This window comes from Sinohyriopsis cumingii, chromosome 13, assembly GCF_028554795.1.
Source record: "Sinohyriopsis cumingii isolate HCF-2022 chromosome 13, ASM2855479v2, whole genome shotgun sequence".
Lineage (NCBI taxonomy): Eukaryota > Metazoa > Mollusca > Bivalvia > Unionida > Unionidae > Sinohyriopsis > Sinohyriopsis cumingii.
In genome coordinates, this window is record NC_142973.1 from 10,195,413 (window position 1) to 10,217,171 (window position 21,759).

General features: G+C 35.9%; 1 protein-coding gene across 1 annotated transcript; it reads right to left on the reverse strand.

Annotated features, from left to right (window-relative positions):
* Positions 1-1,691: 1,691 nt before the first annotated feature.
* Positions 1,692-21,408, reverse strand: LOC149784931 (putative defense protein 3). Its single transcript, XM_089931163.1, has 5 exons — positions 21,345-21,408; positions 17,599-17,808; positions 13,854-13,984; positions 9,390-9,481; positions 1,692-2,684 (listed from the first exon to the last, which is right to left on the reverse strand). The coding sequence occupies exons 2-5, from the start codon at positions 17,801-17,803 to the stop codon at positions 2,546-2,548; spliced, it is 567 nt and encodes a 188-aa protein (XP_089787289.1). The 5' UTR covers positions 17,804-17,808; positions 21,345-21,408; the 3' UTR covers positions 1,692-2,545.
* Between the last annotated feature and the right edge of the window lie 351 nt (positions 21,409-21,759).

Here is a 21,759-nt window from a genome sequence, read left to right on the forward strand (position 1 = left end):
AGGATGCAAGCTAAAGCTATGATAATACTGTTAAGTTTCATTGCGCTAAGCTTCGAGAATGATATCCGAAACTGTAGCTCAATGCATTTTCACGTAAGCCTCTCATAATTTTGCTAATGTTACCGAATTTGTTTTGTGCACGAATGATTTGAACACCATTTGTACCAACATACAGTGCAACGCTATTCGCTCGGTATGCCCTGAAGAATAGTGCCACAGGTAAACATACATGGGCTACTCATTAGACAAATTATATCACAAACATACAATAAGTAAAAAATGTAACTTAGTTTAAAGAAAACAAGACGATGACAATGATGTTTAAGTAGGTACATTTATTTACTTTTCAAGAAGCTGAGGTGACAGTTCACTGAGCTAAAGACACGGATATCTTTCAGGATGCTGATCTCAATGAACTATAACTATTCAGCCGCATTCTGCTGGTGTGGATGAATTTGATCCAATTCCACCAATCGGAACTCCTCTTTCCTCAGCATAGTTTAATGAGCAGCTGGATGTTGGATACCACAGACTGGGTCTAATTTCTCGGTGAAATTCAGTGGTCAGATTATGACGACCAGCCTCAGGATAAATTACGTACAGAACTGGAACAGGTGGACAGTGAGCATCATTGTCCTGGTCAGGCAATAATGGCCATACTATGATCAACTTCTAAAATCTAATAAAGCTGACATACGATATAAGTATTTTAATTGTGTTTGACTTTTTGTTCTATGTTTGATTATACGAATAACGTAATAACGGCTGATATTCATGTCTGCCTGAATTTACGACAGTGTCATTGACTGCATTCTGTCTTGTACGATGATATTTAGGTAGGTCCGGTTACTTATGGACAGGACCAGTAGTACCTTCAAGTTACTGGTACTGTGGACTTGCGGGATTGTTTTAGCAGGTTTCACACACAACAATCCAGAGTGCTCACTGCCTGATGGCAAGTGTATAACAATGAGAAATTAGTCATGCAATATTTAGTGTCTTTAACTGTTACTTATCCTACTGACCACAGATTGTTATAGAAATAGAGCACAAAAGTGATAGTTTCCATTAAGAAATTGCGATTCATATTTTCATACATCAATGTATGCAAATTTCTATAAAGACTGCATTCTTACATGAAAGATACCTGTGTACAATTATGTAATAAGCTTATATTATTGGATTATACACTGGAATCACCCTGCTCTGAAACCAGCTAGCAAAAACTGTTCTCCCTCAACTTTCAAACTCATTTTATGGTACCGTAAAATAATAACCAATATGATTCACTCTGCCAGCCTTTAGTGAACCAGTCAAGTTAACTGATCCACATAAGTCTTCCTAGCCATGGGAAACAATTCATTCCCATTGACAATTCACTTCTAAAGTAGTTTTACCAAAGCAAGTTTCTTCGGTTATAAATTCATCATTGTACAGTTTGTATTGAGTAATAACATTTGATGAAAGTTGACCAGATATACTTTTACTATCAAAATTTCACCATATTTGAATATTAAAATAAAGAAATTGATATTTTAATAACTATTCTTATGACAGTCTGTATTGATTTATATTTGTCCAGTCAAGACACATCAGTTTGACAAGATCAAATAAATTTTGGACAGTGAAAACTATTAACAGTAGAAGTCTTGAATTAACAAGGAACAATCAAAATGTAAGTAATATTTTTATTTACCATAATCATTCAAGGTTGCACATCACTACCTTACAATAAAATACCTTGCTATTGTAATCTGCTTGACAAGGTTCCCTCAAAAAAGTTTATAGTAAGATAGTAACCAGATCTAGAGCAATAAGCCTGTTGGTGACAACAACATGTCTCTTGTTTATAATTGTTAATTTTTAATAGTCAAAAATATATTGTTTCATAAAATTTAGTAGTCACCTGTGAAAAAGTAGTCAAAAGATTATTTCATTAAACTTTCTCATCTGAGAAAAAGTAGTCAAAATAGATGATTTCACTAAATGTATTAGTCATCTGGGGAAAAGTAGTCAAAAGATTATTTTATTAAACTTAGTAGTCATCTAGGAAAAAGTAGCCAAAATAGATGATTTCATTAAACTTATTAGTTATCTGGGAAACAGCAGTCAGAATAGATTATTTCATTTTTGGCTAACTCTATAATATAGCTTTAATTTAAAAATAAAAAGTAACAATCAGTTGTAAACACAAAAGCACATCCATTTGAAACTGACTATGAACATACGGTCAAGCATTTACATCTTTAGTCAAACTTTTCATTCAACCTGATCGGTTAAATATACTCTTGACCTGAAATTTGGATTTTTTTTTTATTATCATTTTTTATCAGGACAATCATTTATCTGGACAAAACTCATCAAAAATGGAATGTGGATAATTGACATTTGAATGTACAAAAAAAATCGAAAAAACTGTATTCTCTAAATATATAAAATCTGGTTATACATGCTAGTTTCATTAAAAAAAATATGCACTGCTTTGATGCTGAATCAAAATAGTATTTGTTTGACATATTTATGCAAAATAAAAAAACAAATCAGACTACAAAAGACTTAGTCCGGACGGCACTGTTGTACTCCCACAAGGGGAACCTGTATTAACTCCACCACCACCAGCAGGTGTAAGCTCTAGACTCTGTACATTAACCCAGTATGTTGTCTTTGCCTGTACAATGGTTGCTCTGAAAAATTTAGAAGAAGAACTGTTATCTTTTTGTGCACTTACAATCTTTATCTCAATGAAAAGAGATACTTTTATACTGCAATGCAGAGCTGGGTACCACGAAAATGTTTATACCACGGCAAACTACAGTATTTCGGTACAAACCTTGATATGTACCATGGTATACCAGAATTTTTTTTATAGTAGACAAGTCTGTTACAGCTATAAATATTCCATAAAATTTGTATTATTTCCGGAATAATTTTTTTTGTCTTGAAAAATTAAAGCATTAAACTTGTAACAAGATTACCCTGGAATTTCCAACCATTCCTAATAACAGAAACTGATGGCAGTACCGGTGTGGTGGAAAAGTACTGGATATATATAGAAAGAATACAAATTATATGGCGAATAACAATCCTTTCAAGTGCACTGGATCCAGCAAGGGATCACGTGTGTCAGGGATTGATTAAGATCAGGCTAAGTCTCAATAGGTCGCAGTGTGGTGGCTGCTTAGTATGTATGCATGCTTAGTCGTGAGAGATTATGGGCTCGTTATGCAGACAAGGCGATGGGTGCCGATTACCCGCGGACCTGGGTTCGAATCTCCGTAGAGTACGAGCTAAAAATTCTCTAACCTGTTTGATAGTATTATTTGTATTAAAATATTAATTCTGCCAACTACACTGGACAACAAATTTTTACAAAAGTCATGTTACTGAAATAAAATTAGTCAATTCTTATCAATTTTTATGTGCTGAACACGAATATGACAGTCAAATTGCAAAATTGGCTCTAGTTTTTTTGTAATCTGCAAGAAATTAATGTTTACATAACGAAATGCATTCCAATAGTAAAAGGTCAACTGTAATAGCCTACCTATAAAAAATCAAGTCATTGACTACATCTTAGATTTCTTCGCCTGTCTCTTGTACAGCTGTTCGGGAGCATCTCTGAGGAGTGTCCAGCAGTAGTCAGCCAGCATTGTAGTGGACCATTTTCCCTGGTATCTTTGTTCCATTGTTGCGATATCTTGATGAAAACGTTCGCCGTGTTCATCACTAACAATACCACAGTTGCTAGGAAAGAAATTTAAAATGGGAATGAAGGAAGTGAATCTTTAGAGACATATTGCAGCCAAGTTTCTTATACTTCATCAACATGTCTTCTACTAGTTCCTTATAGTTTTCTGCCCTAACATTTCCGAGGAAGTTTGTAGAAACTAGGCTAAAAGCATTCCATGCTTGTTTCGCGTCACCTTCCAGCAAGTTGTTGAACCGGTCATCTTTGAAAAGCTCTCGAATCTGAGGACCCACAAAAACTCCCTCTTTAATCTTTGCTTCGCTGAGTCGAGGGAATTTTTCATGCAGGTATCGGAATGCTGGCAAAGTCCGGTCAATGGCTTTCACGAAGTTCTTCATCAAACCTAGTTTGATGTGAAGGGGTGGTAGCAAGATTTTCTGAGCCTCAACCAGAGCTGGGTGTTGGATATTCTTCTCTCCAATGGCTACATTCTGCCTGTGAGTCCATTCCTTCCTCATGTAGTGCATTTCCCTTGCTCGGCTATCCCACTCGCATAAGAAACACATGTATTTTGTATATCCTTGCTGCAGTCCCATTAAAAGGGCAACTACCTTCAAATCACCACAGAGGTGCCAGCTGTACTTGTTATACTCAATGGAATTCAGTAGCTGCCTTAAGTTATCGTATGTCTCTTTCATGTGGACAGCATACGCTACTGGAATAGATGGAAGAATGTTTCCATTGTGCAAAAGCACAGCCTTGAGACTCAGTTTCGAAGAGTCCACAAATAGTCTCCATTCTTGTGGGTCATGAGTGATTTTTAAAGCATTCATGAGGCCCTCAATATCGGAACAGAATATCAGATTACTTTCCTTTCTGAAGAAAGGCTCCAATTGCTGGTGGCGCTTTCGATATGCAGTAATTGTGACATCTTCTTCTAGAAGATTCCATTGTTGGAGTCTTGATCCTAGCAATTCTGTCTTGTTCTTTGATAAGTCCAAATCACGAATCAGGTCATTTAGTTCTTCCTGTGTTATTCTGTGTGGGGTTGATGATGCACCACAGTGAAAATCTGGATCACTGCATGCTGATGGACCAGGAGAAGAACAGGTCGACTCACCTTTGTCTTCGTCAGATGAATCAAGAGAATATTCTGCTGGAGGTTCTGGAATAGGAAGTCCCTCACCATGTGGAACTGGTCTCAATGCAGACGGAATGTTTGGGTAGACTATTCTCGACTTCTTTCGCTTCGTTATTCCGCCGGAAAGAGGAGGAACCAAGCAGAAGTAACAGTCATTTAGGTGGTTGCTTGGCTCTCTCCACACCATTGGGACTGCAAACGGCACTGATGACCTTTTGCAATTCAACCACTGTGAAAGCTGTGTTGTACATGTAGCACAGCATATATGCGGAGCCCAAGGCTTGTCTTGGTCACCAACCTTGCATCCGAAGTAAAGATGATATGCCTTCTTCACTTGAGAATTGATACTTTTCTTCTGGTTGGCAAATGTCACTTCCCCACAAATATAGCAAAAATTGTCCGCGGTATTAACACACTTTCGAGGCATTACTGTTCTTTATTGTACGTAAATGGATAAAATAATAAGTTTTATGTAACAGTAGCTTGAACTGTCTCGCACAACGTCTAAAATATTTTAAATGCTGAACCTATCTGATTGGGCTTTATATAGTACACTGCTTACGTCAGCTTCAGCAGCCGCCTGGCATTAGTATAATAGGCCTACACATGTATAGTACACTGCTGACGTCAACTTACTTCAGCAGCCGCATGGCATTAGTATTGCATTGCATCAGAAAATGATGCAATCAACTGTGGATGATGTGAGCATGATGGTATTATGCAATGTTACATCATTATTCCGGATGTTGCTGCAGTCCTACTGGAGAAATTTACACAGTGAAACATAGAAAATGAGGTATATGAATATCTTCAAAACGAGAGCCAATACAAATTTTTCACGGTTATATTCGTGTTCGGCACACCAAAATACTACAGATTAGGGCCTTTTCAAGTCAGTAATGATTTCACTGTTGACCAGTGCTATTATCAAGCATTCTTCTATAGGAATCCAGGGATAGCACTTTCCGTTCTGTCTGATGTATATTTATAATTCTCTATAATTAATTCTGTATACCTTGATTTCTTTCATAGGAATCCGGAATGAGTAGATAAATGAGAATTAATTACTAGGTCGTCCTGCGAGTGTGTCTGCTACACACGAGTGCATATAACACCGACTTAGTAACATCATTTTTTTGTTGACGTGTGCTTAGTCGTGAGGGAATATTGGCTGGTGTGTGCAGGCAAGGTGATGGGTGCCGTTTACCCACGGACCTGGGTTCGAATCTCCGTAGAGTATGAATTAAACATTCTCTAAACTGTATGATAGTATTATTTGTATTAAAATATTAATTCTGCCTACTATTATCAAGCATTCTTCTACAGGAATCCAGGGATAGCACATTCCGTTTTGTCTAGCGTATATTTATAATTCTCTATAATTAATTATATATACCTTGATTTCTTTCATAGGAATCCGGAATGACTGTAGATACATGAGAATACAGGTCTGCGGGTAAACAACTTAGAGTACTGTACTAATTAAAAAATATATCCTGTATGATAATATTATCTGCATTAAATATTAATTCCGCCTAGTATTTTCAAGCATTCTCATGTACAATCCAGGGATAGCACTTTCAGTTCTGTTTGGTGAATATTTGTGATTCTCTATAATTAATTTTATATACCTCGATTTCTGTCTTATAAATCCAGAATGACTGCGTAGTTGGACGATAATTAATTACTGGGTCGACTTGCGAGTGTGTCGGCTACGGAAAACTGCATATATCAACGACTTTGTGGCATCACTTTTTGGTGATGTGTTCTTAGTAGTGATGGTAGATGAACTGGTGCGTGCAGGCAAGGCAATGGGTGCTTAATGTCTATTTATCTCTCTTCATGGACTACAATTTCATTTCCTGTGTAGCTGATTATGAAATCGCTAGCTCAATATATTTTAGTTTTCATATTGGTTTTACATTGAACAATGTTAAAAGAACGAGGAACGCAAAGCAGGAGTCCTCCAGAGACGTCCCACGGACTTGAGACACGGAAACTGTCGAAGTTGTATCTGCCCTAGGAGAATATGTTGATAAGTAAATTTGATTTACATATGTCACTAACCACTGATCGCATCAAAGCGAAGATCACAGATATTGCATACATCGTCTAGAATAATTTAGAGGTAAGTGATATTGGGGCTTAGGTGAACCTATTAAGTCGTATGGGATAATTATTTCATATTCTTCCTTTAGGAAGGCCCTATCAATTTCATATTTATCAACCCATTCTGTAGTGGAACTTGGGGATCGGTTTGGAAGATATAAAACAAGTGTAAATTGAAACCTTGATATTTGACCTTTAACCCTGGTATGATGCTCCATTTTTGCATGACTGTGTTACATGTGCTAGCTTGATTCTAAGTACCCCATGCAAGTACGTCGAGTTGTCTCAGAATGCAAAAGACTCTTGAGCCAAATCCTCCAAAAATGCAAAACTAGTATTTAAATTCAGATTGGGGTGAAATCGTACAAAGTGTCACGTATACGCATGCAGATTGTTAACACGACAGTGACAACATCGGAAAGTTTTTAATGTAACATCATCAGGTACAGCAGAACTATTACAGCTATTAGTTTGGGTCTTCTCTTGTCACAATTCAGTGTGTGTGTGTGTGTGTGTGTGTGTGTGTGTGTGTGTGTGATTTGGATTCTTAACGTAGTTTTAACAATTTTTCAGTCATATCGCTACGATGTCTGCAGTGTGGCTGTTTTTTGGTATGATATGATACAAGACATCAGCTGGAAACTGCTATGTTGTTATAAAGCTATCTAACTTTTTTTTTTAACCTTTACCACGAAGTGAGGCTGAAATACACAGCAATATGATCACTAGGTATGAGTTTGCAACACTGGATGGTTGTCTCCAGTAATACATTTATACGAGTGATATTATTGTCTCCAGTAATACATTTATACGAGTGGTATTATTTGTTAGGTATTCGTTTGAGTGTAACAGATATACTGAGAGACCGTAAAGTTGCTATTTTCGGAAATTATTGATATTTACATAATTCTTTGTCATCGATTATGAATCGAGTAAAAAGAGTTGTGAGGTTTTCAGTGATGATCGTTACTTGAAACCTGGAAAAAATATTTGAAACAAAATAATCTCTCAGCATCAATCACAGCAGCTTACGAGTGTGGCCAGGTATAACAACAAAATAAATGTTGTTCACGAGTTCGTGCTGGCTGGCAAATGAGCAGTCTTTATTTGTTTACAAATCTAAACATTCCTTACTTTTAATAAAATGGAAACTGCCTTGTTTTGTTTTGATGTATTGTCGGGAACATGATTATATGTACATAGCCAAGGGGATCATTTCGGTTTTGCACATCGTTTAGCTGAGCTTTTGGCTTTTGCCAACAAAGATGAGAACCGAGTTTGAGTAAAGAATTTATAGGTTTCTAAAAAAAGAAAGCATTGTTTATCATTTCCTTACAAAGCAAAATTTCAAATTGAAATATTCAGAGACTACATCAAAGCGTGTATGCAACCTTAACCTTGAAAATGGAGTCATTCTTAAGTTGGTGATGGTACTTCAACGTGATTTCTTCAATATTACTTTGCAACATCTGCCCTTAGAGTAAATGCTACCAGGGTGGGTGAATGATAAACACTCATTCTTTTAGGAAAGGCAGGTTTTTTCAAGATATTTTGAGTGGCACTGAATAAAAGGACTCATTTATATCATGCATCCCACCCATTGTGAGAACATATTGCCTACCTTGCCTATATATATATATATATATATATATATATATATATATATATATATATATAAGGAATTTTTCTTTTCTTATTTCTTTTTCAACGATATTGCGACAATTTCTTACTATGGAGAATTTCAAAGCCGTGTGGTCAGATCACTTGCATATTAAATATCAAGACGAACACGTTATTTAAATTAGTCCATTCTGTAAACAACCCTAATGGTCCTTATATTAATCTAGACTACCTCATTCAAGCGTATGGTAGTCATCGTCAACCGTCCTTGATACAAAAGCAAGACTGCCAGTACTGAACAGCAAACACGCTGCTTACATCGATGCCTGCTGTTAACAAAACACTTCCCTGGCCAGATGAGCCTGTCGTAATGCTTGTTTCATTGATATAACGTCATAGTGATGCAAGGCTGGTTTCTATTGGTCTATAGGATGCCTTATCTCCTGATATTACTAGCACACAATCAATGATTAGCCAAGATTTTAAATATGTAGACAGTATTGACCTGGTCCATATTTTTATGGAAGCCGCATACAGACGTAGGCTCCGTTTGACTACAAATGTATGGTCCCATATAGCGGTAGGTGACGTCATCAATAAATGTATATGGCTCCCGCACTATCAGTGTTTAAGAAACTCGGCAAAGTTACCAAAAATTTGTCTTCAAAAATTATAATCTTTCAATGACGGTAAAAATAAATACTGGTTACAAAATGTGCCGATAATGTGGAAAGTAATCTTTAAGGATGTGTTACAAACATGGTAGCACCAGCCTGTTTTCTTGGTAAAGGCTGCCATGTACCACTTTCCTATGAGACAAATAATACTTACACAAATACCACAGTTTCTATTGCTTCGGCAGGGGCCTTCCACGTCATATTTACTGTGGTCTTCAAGGTGTTAGTGGTATGTGTGAGAGCTACCTGCAAAATATTGGTCAATGAAAAAATATGAATTATTATCATCAGACATCACAGTTCTAAAACATTTTGATTGTTGTGAAGATCCTATATGTTCCAAATGCCCAGTGTTCATCTGCAAGGCGTTTGCTATTCGGTCACCAACTCATTTTAGCAGCGGTTTTTCATATTACTTTCTAAAAGGGGCAAAAATGTCAGGCAGCTGGAAGTATCTGGTCATTCATCACATATAAATTTTTCATGCTATAACTATTGCAAAATGACTCTAAAAAGCAATTCGTAATATATGTTCACGTGCTATTTCAGCTTTTCCATTACTTTTTGAAGCAGTTGTTAGCTCGAAATAAAAAGTAAAGGAGACTTACTCATAGCGACAATTATATATATATATATATATATATATATATATATATATATATATATATATATATATATATATATATATATATATTTCATCATATATGGCTGGAGGCTCATACGAAGGCTGGAGCCTATTTATGATAAACTGTGTCATAAAACAGAACAAGAGGCCAAATTGGGCATGCTGTCACATGGCTTACATAACTTAACACCTTACCATTTCACAAAGCGGACACATGTAGTAGTGTAGGCTTTGTGTTTGACGACACAGGAATACAGGTAGGTTATTTAAAAGCAACGTAATTAATAAATGGACATATATTCGCCAGGTATAAATCTGCATCCCTTGGTCCAGGGACTAGTAAATAGCAAAAGCCCTTGGATTCTACATTGAAAATGGCATCTACAGTCAGTAGCTGTGTATGTTTCAAGCAAGGTCTGATAGTAAAAGTTACTGGAAAGTTGAGTTCGGGTTGTCCACGGTTTCTAGTGACAATAACGCTCATCAACGTGTTATCTGCTTGAACTACCAAATAAAAAGCAAAGATTGATCACAAAATACTTCTATTAAATTTGTGTATCAAAAGGGGAAATGGGTAATTAATTTTCTCTAACTTTCACAGCGACAACACGTCATAGACTATACGTTGTTACAGTATGATTCTGAACTGATCTTTTTATCTTTCACTATAATAATTTTGGTCATAGATGTGAAAAGAAACTTGTATTTGATTGCCAATGATATAGGATCTCTTAGATCCAGTTATATTATTACAGTGGCTGGATAGTGCCAATCTTTTTTTTAAATATCTTGTTTAAACAAGATAATATCCAGACAAGATCATAAAAATTATCTTGTGTAAACACGATGTAAATGATTTAATGGCACTATCTAGCCACCGCAAATTATAAACATCCGCATATCTACTTTAGCGGACTATTTAGTAAGATTTTATAGGACTGTTTAGTGGAGTTTTATAGGACTGTTTCATGGGATTTGATAGGATTATTTAGTGGGATTTTATAGGACTGTTTAGTGGAGTTTTTTATGACTGTTTAGTGGGATTTTATAGGACTTTTTAGTGTTATTTTATAGAACTGTTTAGTCGAGGTTTATAGGACTGTTTAGTGGGATTTTTTTCTCTTACCTCTGTTCTTACAGCATTTATGATTTTCAGATCGATTCTGGCATCTTTAGGAAAAGGCAGAAAATAAAAAAATTGTTGTAGCACGCATTACTCAACATTACACATCAGGTTAATTTACTTTAGAGCTTATATGAAAAATATATCTTTAATTACCATAGAAACACACTTTGGTTTACAGTCTTTGATATGTAGCAATTTATTTTTTAAATTAAAACACAGTTTCAAGTTTGTTAGTCATTACGTAGCATTTTATTCATTGTAGATCCTATGGAAACATCATATATACATGTTCAGTCTGTACATCCTTTGCATTATCAAGTTTCCTTGTGACCTGATTATCAATATGTATTCATATGTAGATGACCTGATTATCAACATGTATCCTTATGTAAATGACCTGATTATCCATATGTATTCATATGCAGATGACCTGATTATCAATATGTATCCATATGTAGATGACCTGATTATCAATATGTATCCATATGTAGATTATGTATGTGGCAATGAAAATGTCGAACATAGTCAAAAGAAATGTCTTATAAACTTAATCCCATCAGAATAAGAGGTGAAAGACACAAGATGAAGCAATTACAAACTGAGTGATGATTGGCCTGCACATTGTAACAACAGTCTTTTGTTCGCTAACCCCAATGGATCAGAGGGGAGGCTGAGTTCTTATTAATTTTGATTAAACTGTATAAACTGTGTGTACGTGTAGAATGTTTCGTTAATGTTACAACCTTCTTTAGTGATTTTTCGGGGCCCCGAGTGGCCGAGTTGTCTAAAGCGCTCTCCGTTACGGATCACTGCCATCTCACCTCTGTCTGCGTGGGTTCGAGTCTCAGATTCAGCCAATGTGGTTGTGTGAGAAAGCCTGCCAGTAGCCTCTCGTGGGTCGGTGGTTCTTTCCGGGGGTTTTCCCGGGTTCTTCCTCCACCATTAATACTGGCCGCCATGTATAGCCTATCGTGTGCTGAAAAATGGCGTTAAACCTCACAACAACAACAACAACAAGCGATTTTTCAAAACAAAATCTAAAAGGTAAAAAATGTGGAACAAAATAGTTAAAATTGCATTAATTTTGTAAGACTTTAATCAGGTCATCTGCATATGGATACATGTTGATAATCAGGTCATCTACGTATGGATACATATTAATAATCAGGTCATCTACAGATGGATACATGTTGATAATCTGGTCATCAACATATGAATACATATTGATAATCAGGTCATCTACATAAGGATACATGTTGATAATCAGGTCATCTGCATATGAATACATATGGATAATCAGGTCATCTACATAAGGATACATGTTGATAATCAGGTCATCTACATAAGGATACATGTTGATAATCAGGTCATCTACATATGAATACATATTGATAATCAGGTCATCTGCATATGAATACATATGGATAATCAGGTCATCTACATATAATACATATTGATAATCAGGTCATCTGCATATGAATACATATGGATAATCAGGTCATTTACATAAGGATACATGTTGATAATCAGGTCATCTAAATTGTTGCCATGGTGACCTATTAATAATATAACTTTCCATTATGGAGTAGCAATAACAGTATTTTCAAGAAGGGTGCCCTGGTAAACATTTTGACTGTCAAATCAGTGCCAATTTCTTTTAGTACCAACTAGACATCAGTATACGTATTTTAGTGTTGATATAACCCTCTCTTTAGGAGGTGTGGCAATAAAAAGAGTTTGAAGATGACCACTGTGGTGGTCATGTTGGTTAGACCTACCTACATATTCGTTAGCCAAGGTTCTGATAATGCTATCCACACATTGGCAAATCAAGCAGATATGTCTGTGCTTCAGGTCTGTGAATTTCATTGAATGCTGCGGGAGCACAGTTTCATACTCCAAGTAGTTTAGGAGTAGAAACTGAGCTAAGCACAAAATGTTATGTGAATCAGTGGAGAATGAAATATAGGTCACGTTTATCTAAATTTGGCGAGACAGAGTCCATCTACATATCAAAAAACATTATTCTGCATGCAAATATATTTGTGAAAGTGAGTGAAACACACATTGTAATGTAAGCATTGATGCTGGAAAGAGAGATGACTTGACTAACAGACATCATCAATCCAAAGGACTGTGTTGCTTGGCCAATCAACTAAAACGTGACGAGAAATCCTGTTTTGTCATGTAGATAGTAATGGCATTTGATACATCAATGCTCGGGAAATGTAGAGAATCTGGAAATGACATGTGTAGGAAGGAAATTTTGCTAATAAGATAACTAATACTGACAAGACCTAGTCTTATAAATCAGGCCGTAAACCTGACTGACAGTTTGTCATGTCAGTATCAGTAGAGGTCTGGGGGATGACTTATAGGAGCAGATGAGACCTTCAGTGATGAAGTATCAGTACAGGTTGGGGGCTGACTTATAGGACCAGATGAGACCTTCAGTGATGAAGTATCAGTATAGGTTGGGGGCTGACTTATCGGACTAGATGAGACCTTAAGTGATGAAGTATCAGTACAGGTTGGGGGCTGACTTATAGGACCAGATGAGACCTTCAGTGATGAAGTATCAGTATAGGTTGAGGGCTGACTTATCGGACTAGATGAGACCTTCAGTGATGAAGTATCAGTATAGGTTGAGGGCTGACTTATAGGACCAGATGAGACCTTCAGTGATGAAGTGCAAGTGTGAATATTAATAATGTGTAGTTGACAGGGGAATGTATTTATGAACTAATAATAAAGAGGTCTCGTGTTTTAAAATCTAGGAAAGTTCACCTTCTTTCTCTCTCTCTCATTGAAAAAAACAGATAACCAGTTCAAGAGAAAGACAAACAGATAAACAGATATACCAGTACCGTGGGTGCAGTACAAGGATTCTTTGTCTCAGAGCCCCCAGTTAGGGTGCCAACTGTGTTTGGCTGAGAAATGCTGCTCTTTTTTCTTGGCTGTATGAGAAATCCCATGAAAATACTGCCTTGTAGGGTTACTGTAAAGAAAGACAGCGCTTAGAATTTATCAAGTAACTGATTAATCTACATGTATTTTTATTTGTTTCAATTATTATTGTGCACATAACTGATTCAGTCAAAAAGATAAAAACAAAAAATAAGAATATCTTCCATTTCACTGTTAATTCATCCAGGTTCCTGCCCAATTAAAAAGATGTCAGTGTGTGTAATGGACTCCGATGGCTGATAGAAAGACCTCCAAAATCTATACATTAATAGATTGTATTTCATGAAATTTTATCTAACTATCCATAATGGGTACCGCTTGTGTTTAATCATAATCTGCTGTTGCCGGGTCACCCTCTCCTAAGCAGCCACCTCTCTAGCACAGCCAAATGACCAAATTTAACAGGGCATGGATGATGACAATGTCTCAAACTGTTTTCCAATCATGCTTTATCCAAACTAGCATAGAAGTTATGGAATTATCAGACTGTGTTTCGCTGTTGTTTCTATGGTAAGATCGGTAGAAATCTGATAAAAACTAGACGACAAAAACTGGACTTAATGAATATTTGCAACTGAATATATAGCCCAAACTGTCTAGGTGACACAAAAGATGAACCAAGTATTGTTTGACATCAAACTATGCCTGTAGATATCCAAACTAGCAACTATTTTCAAAGAAGGCATATACAAAATCCAACTTTTGACGAAAATAGCAGACCTGTCAGTTGTACTTCTCAGTAAATTTTTAAATATTTTCCTACATTAGACCATTAGTTGTAACAAAATGTCATATACTTCTATTGTCGAATTGGAAAACATGCATGTGAAAAGATAAGAAGTGTTGTCTGAAGCAGCAAAGGCACCTTTAAATTCAACTGAAAAGACCAAACACTTTGACCTTAATGACGTCTACTTCATTTCCAGAAACTGTGGCTCCAAAATCCACGGAGTTCTATGACTTCTTGCTTGATATCTCAACTTGTTTAAATACTTGGGGTTGTCTAAATTCACATGATGGCATCTCTCCCGCCGTAAGCAATACTCAAACTGACATGGTGTCAATTAAATGTAGTTGTTGCCCTTTCTACTTTTAACTCCAAGCACTGCCAACTATCTGAATTTTCTGTAGTTATGTCTATTCCGATTCATTTTAACCTTTTAGAGGCTGAAAGTTTCCTTCATCTTCAATATGTTTTTGTTTTTTGGATGACATTATTAATCTAAACTCAAAAGCTTGGTCACGCAAGTTTTTGGGTGAAAACACAAGCAATTAAAGTGTCTCATGTACTCCTGTAAGTTAAAAATTAAGGCATGGATTCCTTTTACATATATATTGATTACAACCAAATATAGAGTACGTAACTGGTGTATCCAAACAAATTCTCAATCTATTCCACATCCTGGGGGAGGGTATCAACATGTCTCTTCAAATGGGAGTCCAAGGAATTTAATTTTAATAGATTGTATCCCCCCCCCCATGAGAGCTCCCATGTTTAAGATCCAATGTATTTTGCTTGATTTTTCTCAACTCTTTTGGAGGAAAACACATTCCTTCAATAACTCTCCTTATGTTATGATGCTCAAATCATGTACTATAACGTGATCATTTGGCATCATGGTCGCTACACATAAAAATGAACTCATTGTTGAGTCCTATATGCAGGAACAAATAAACATCGCCAAACTCTGGCATACAAGTATAATACATATAGGTTTATAAGTGTTTTGCAAACATTGTCAGAAGATACACAAAAGGAAAGATGACCTCAAAATACATGAGAATAACCATCTCAGTTCAATGGATGTTATTTCTCTTGGACCCCATATGAAGTCGTTGGGAACAAATAAGTTATTTTAGATCCTTTACTACTTCATCAGATTATGTGAAACTCATGAAACCAGTCTGGTCAAGGATTTACTTTGCAGGACATAAGTCCAACAATGAATTTAGACTCAGTGCCACTCTCGATAATTTTACCATATTCAGCTTTTATCGCCCCGAACCAGATTCAGAAAACAGACTCATTTTGGCAAAGTTTTGATCTGATCATTTATTAATCCTGTTGACAATCTAACACCAGGTATGGTGCTGTATCATCACTATCATACGCCAGCAGATAAAGAAACAGCATGAATATATAATACCATGGCGGCTTTATGTTTTTTAATCCAAGTATTAGTTATGATTGTTTACATGATATAAATACTCATTATAATTATGAAATAAATAATTCAGAAGAGCTGTCTATCCACTTAATAAAGAGTATTTGGTTTTTATGTTCAACTGCTACTTACTTAAGTCGAATTCCAGTAGCATTAAACAATAATGTAATTCGAATCCTGCCTGCATTAAACATTAGGGTCATCAGAAAAATAGTCCATCGGCTGTAAATATATTGTGAAACTACATCGCACCAGAAACGAGGATGAGTGAGAAGAACTTTAATGTCAAATGACCCAAACAGCGACGGCAACGGTGGCTAGGAGGTGTATAAACTTTGCACTCACAAAACACGGCAATCAGGTGAACTTGTAAAACAAAACAATTTACAAAAAAAAAAAAAAACAAAAAAAAAAAACATGTAAACCGCTCCGGCAGGACTGTGGTTAGAGCGTCCGACTCGGATGTTGGAGGTGGCAGGTTACGATTTCGGCCGAGTCATACCATATACTCATAAAAAACGTACTATCAACTGCCTCACTAGGTGGGAAGCATTAAGAAGTTAGTCTTAGGACTGGTCGGCCTGGTGTCAGGATAATGTGATTGGGTGGGACATAATAATACATGTCTGCAGAATGATGCCCCAGTGTTAGACATCATAGCCGTATGACTGAAAAATTATTAAAGCTACTTTAAAAATCCAAATTACACACACACACGCACGCACGCACACACATGTATGTAAAGTTGAATACAAAGTATCATGGTGGTTTAAGAAAAAAAGTCTAGTGTTTTCAACCTGGTTGTTGTTGAAGACCAATGGCTGTTTGGAGAACAAAAGAAAAACTAACTTTGTTCTCTAGTAACTTCTCATATATAACAAAAGGATGGCAAAGTTTGATTACATTGGGCTCTGTAAGGAAATCAAAATTGTTTCAAGAAAAACAAACCAACCCACCTTCAACAGAGCAATAAGTCATAAAATTCCAGCGATGTTTAATCAAACTTTCTTCAACATTTTCGGAACAGAACATACTACGTATGAAATGCAAACGGGACATTCCAAGAACTCACATGGACATTTGACCATTTGACCACTTTTCTTATTTCAGTCAGAGACATTCACCATTGAGCCTTTAACCTGGAAATCATTACGGGTCCTTTTAATTCTCAAGGACAAGCCTTGTAACTGAAGACAGTGCAGAATTAAGTTATTGTGGAGAAACCAATTTTCATCTTTCAGTCACAGTGACCTTGACCTGAGCTTTTAATCCAAGATATAATTTGGTACCTACTGAAGTTACTGTCCACAAATAAAACTGGTAACAGACAGTCAGATGGGAAACATCATCACAGAATACAGTTTGCTTTATAGTGGATGTAGAAAGCTTACAGGATAAAAAATAAGAAGAAATTTTATGTATTGAAGGTGTACAAAAATTTGAATGGTACGAAAAATTAAAAGACATTATTTTTCCTCACCTGTGATTTCCTCATTTGGCATATATGTACTGTTGGATATTGTAATAGTGAAGGGAGAAGGGATAGTACTGGCACTGGCTCCATGATTTGGCATCATAGAAGAACAGGAACCATCAGGTGCTCCAGAAGGATAACACATCACCTGTCCAAAGATTAGTATCCCCAGCAATAAACTATCTGCTAGTATTTTTCTACAGTCCATCATTTTACCTGGAAAAGATGAAAATTTCTTTGTAATTTTTTTAAGTAAGCCTTAAATGTGGCTCTCGGATGACGCCTCTGAGTCGCTGAATCATTAAACTTTAATCACAATGCAGAGTCAAATATTTCACGGAGGGGCATTCACCATGTTATTGTAGGCGAATGTCAGAAAAGGAAACCACTATAAAAAAAACAACACAGCAACTGCTTCAACATTAGTAATGTTCTGTAATTAGCATGTCTGACTCATAAATGAAAGGGTGTAAATTTAAATCCTACTCTTGGATCAACCTGGTCGGTTTATGGTATATTTGGGCAAGGTATTGGCTTGGCACTGAAGAGTCCATTTGAGTTATATGCTGTACATTACCAAACCAAAGGAAACCAATATTATTAACCTGAGAAAATACGCTCTAGGTTAACATTATTCTCTATTTTATTGCATTACCTTGATTGTGCAGCATATATTCCATTTATGATTTGAATGAACATTATGAAAAGTAAAATGTTCCTAATGGTAAGCATATTAACTGCGTCAATACTATTATTATTATTATTATTATTATTCCTACCATTGAATAAGCCCAGATCAATTACTGTGACAATTACTTTGACTGCCTTGGAATTAATTAACCTACTTGGGATGCTGTGCTGTAAAACACCAAAATGAAACCAAACCAACATTATTAAACTGAGAAATATGTTATAGTTTAACATCTCTGCAATGTCAATTAATATGATCAGACGTACCATGCAAATATAGCTACTGTTGCACTACTTCGACTGCACTAACATGTACTATACTATTGCTCATGATTCTATCATCAACAATGCAACGGCTGCAGTGACATGTACTGTACAATTGCTAATGATTCTAATACCATTTATACAAATACTGCCATGACAAGTACTGTACTATTGCTAATGATTCCATTACCAATAATACAAATACTGTCCTGACATGTACTGTACTATTGCTAATGATTCCATTAACACCACTAATACAACTACTGTCCTGACATGTACTGTACTATTGCTAATGATTCTAATACCATTAATACAACTACTTCCCTAACATGCACTGCACTGTTGCTAATAATTATATTACAACCACTAATACAACTAATGCACTGACAAGTACTGTACTATTGCTAATGATTCCATTAACATCACTAATACAACTACTGTCCTGACATGTACCGTACTACTGCTAATGATTCCATTAACACCACTAATACAACTACTGTCCTGACATGTATTGTACTATTGCTAATGATTCTATTATCATTGATGCAACTTCTGCACTGACATGTAATGTACCATTGCTAATGATTCCATTAACATCATGAATACAACTACTGCACTGATATGCACTGTACTGTTGCTAATAATTATTGTTGTTGTTGTTGTAGGGTTTTAACGCCATTTTTCAGCACACGATAGGCTATACATGGCGGCCAGAATTAATGGTGGAGGAAGAACCCGAGAAAACCCCGGAAAGAACAACTGACCCACGAGAAGCTACTGGCAAGCTTTCTCACATACCCACATTAGCCGAATCCGAGACTCGAACCCACGCAGACAGAGGTGAGATGGCAGTGATCCGTAACGGAGGGCGCTTTGACTCGGACACTTGGGGCCCCCCTGATAATTATATTACCACCACTAATCAAACTACTGCACTTACATGTATCGTACTATTGCTACTGAGTCTATCATCACTAATGCAACAACGGCACTTACATGTACCGTACTATTGCTACTGAGTCTATCATCACTAATGCAACGACGGCACTTACATGTACCGTACCATTGCTAATGATTCTGTTACCATCATTAATACAACTACTGCACTGACAAGTACTATTGCTGAGGATTGTATTACCAACACTAATACAATAACTATTATTGTACGACCAGCATAATAATTTTTCTGCTGTCAGCATCAAAAAGTTCACTACATTTATGACATGAACGGCCATTCAAATGAGAAAAAAAATACTGCTACACAATATTGAAAACTGTGCATGAGGACAATTTGATTGTATATTCAATGAAATGCATGTAGTAGATAAACTAAATAGACACGGAAAAATGTGAGAAACAAACATGATGAACAAACCTGACATTCAACCTGTGCAATAGTTCCAAACCCACGACATAAGGGTATCTTAACACATTTATCAAACGTGCCTCACTATCACTTAAACAGCTTACTGTATATCAAGTAGAAAAGCAGTGTACTGTGCTCATTTCTAACCAAGTTTTTCAGGAAATAACAGAAATGTCTTCTTACAAGTATACGTACACGCAATCCTTCTTGAAAGATACGTCTTGAATCGATTTGATTCTCACACAATGTGGAATATGACTTAAAGGTTTTGATTTTGAATGAAACATTTAACAATAACTGGTAACATTATACAAACTATCATACATTTCTGACCCACGGGAGCATATTTTTACACAGTATCATATATAGCCAGGTCGTGTAGCATTTATGATCAACGCACATGCACCTACAGAGATCCTCTTTTACAAGACCACTACATCGGCAATGCAAACGTGGCCTTGTATAAACTGAGGAAAACAAAATAGCTAAAATATACCATTTTGGTCTCATGCAAAAGAAGAAGCAATTTTTTTTTACCTGCTGAGTCTATCGAAATTGTTCAAAATTAAACCTCAACAACAGATATAAATCACAGAAAAACATATAGCTACTTAAGTATCTCCAACTTTCAGAACACACCAACTAAAACATTTGAAAGACACACACACACACACACACACACGAAATCTTGCTATTTGGTATTAAGGTAGAAATTATAGTTCGTTCCACACAGTTAGGTCAGCGCCATTACATATTGCTAAAAGTACCTAATTAGTTTTATATACTTCGTGTGAAACCAATTAGATGCTGTTAGCTACATTTAATGACGATGACCTGAAACTTTTTTGAGCTACAGATAGGATAAAATTCGCGATGCTGTGAGGAACGAATTATGACAGAAAATACTATTCCAGGCACACAGACTATACTCATTATTGACTACAAAACTGAAAAATCCAAACTCTCTCAAGACCTGCCACAAAGACCACAACAACTAAAAATTTGTTATATCAGACTTGCGTTCTTCAAACGTTGTCAACACCCCCAAACAGCGCCAGTTGAATAAAAGATTGTAAACAAATGAAAATCCCTGCACTTACCAATCAGAGTGGTTCATTCATCAGTCCACACGCTATTCCACAAAAAGATTACAATGTGGCGTATCGTTCCTTGCGCTTGTAATATCATCACTTGCCATATTTCCACGAAAGAATATATTAATTTCCAAAAATATTATGAATGAGAAATCTCCGTAGTAACTACACACTAGTTAGAATGGTACGCTAGTATGTACCAAGTATTTTAATGTATCGCCTACAATATCACTTTTTTCAAATTTGAGCTGATGAAAATTAAAAGTTATCCGCATAAAAGATGTAAATCACTTATTGTTATCTTCATATTACACTAAATGTGATAGTACAATCATTACAATATTCGTATAAATGCGTAATACTGTATTCTGAACAATAGCACGTGGCCGGAGGCGTTCGTTGCGCAATACTTCCAACATATAACAATTATAATATTTCCTTGACCTTTTCCCCTAAGAACGTTAGATGTAGCTAGATTCTACTTAAATAATTATTCAGATTTTCAAGAAAGAGTACACAACCTGATGGCCTTTATACAGAGTGAAAAGCAATAATAATACCTGATGAATAATACCGTGTTTTAATCTGTAAATTGAATAATCGAATATAAGAATGATGTATCGTAATAATACACGATATTATTTTTAATTGTTAAAGTGGACATTGTTAAAGTGGATATTGTGAAATGGTACTTTTAACACCAACCCATCATTTTACCTTATAAATATAGCAATTCTGACAAAGCACAATAAA

Bases quoted from the DNA above. Each gene is read 5' to 3' on its own strand.
- LOC149784931 (XM_089931163.1), bottom strand. From the start codon at position 17,803: ATGATGGACTGTAGAAAAATACTAGCAGATAGTTTATTGCTGGGGATA. The intron at 13,985-17,598 runs GTGAGGAAAAAT...CTTTCTTTACAG, and splicing joins GCCAAATGAGGAAATCACAG to TAACCCTACAAGGCAGTATT. The intron at 9,482-13,853 runs GTACTGGTATAT...AATATTTTGCAG, and splicing joins ATCCTTGTACTGCACCCACG to GTAGCTCTCACACATACCAC.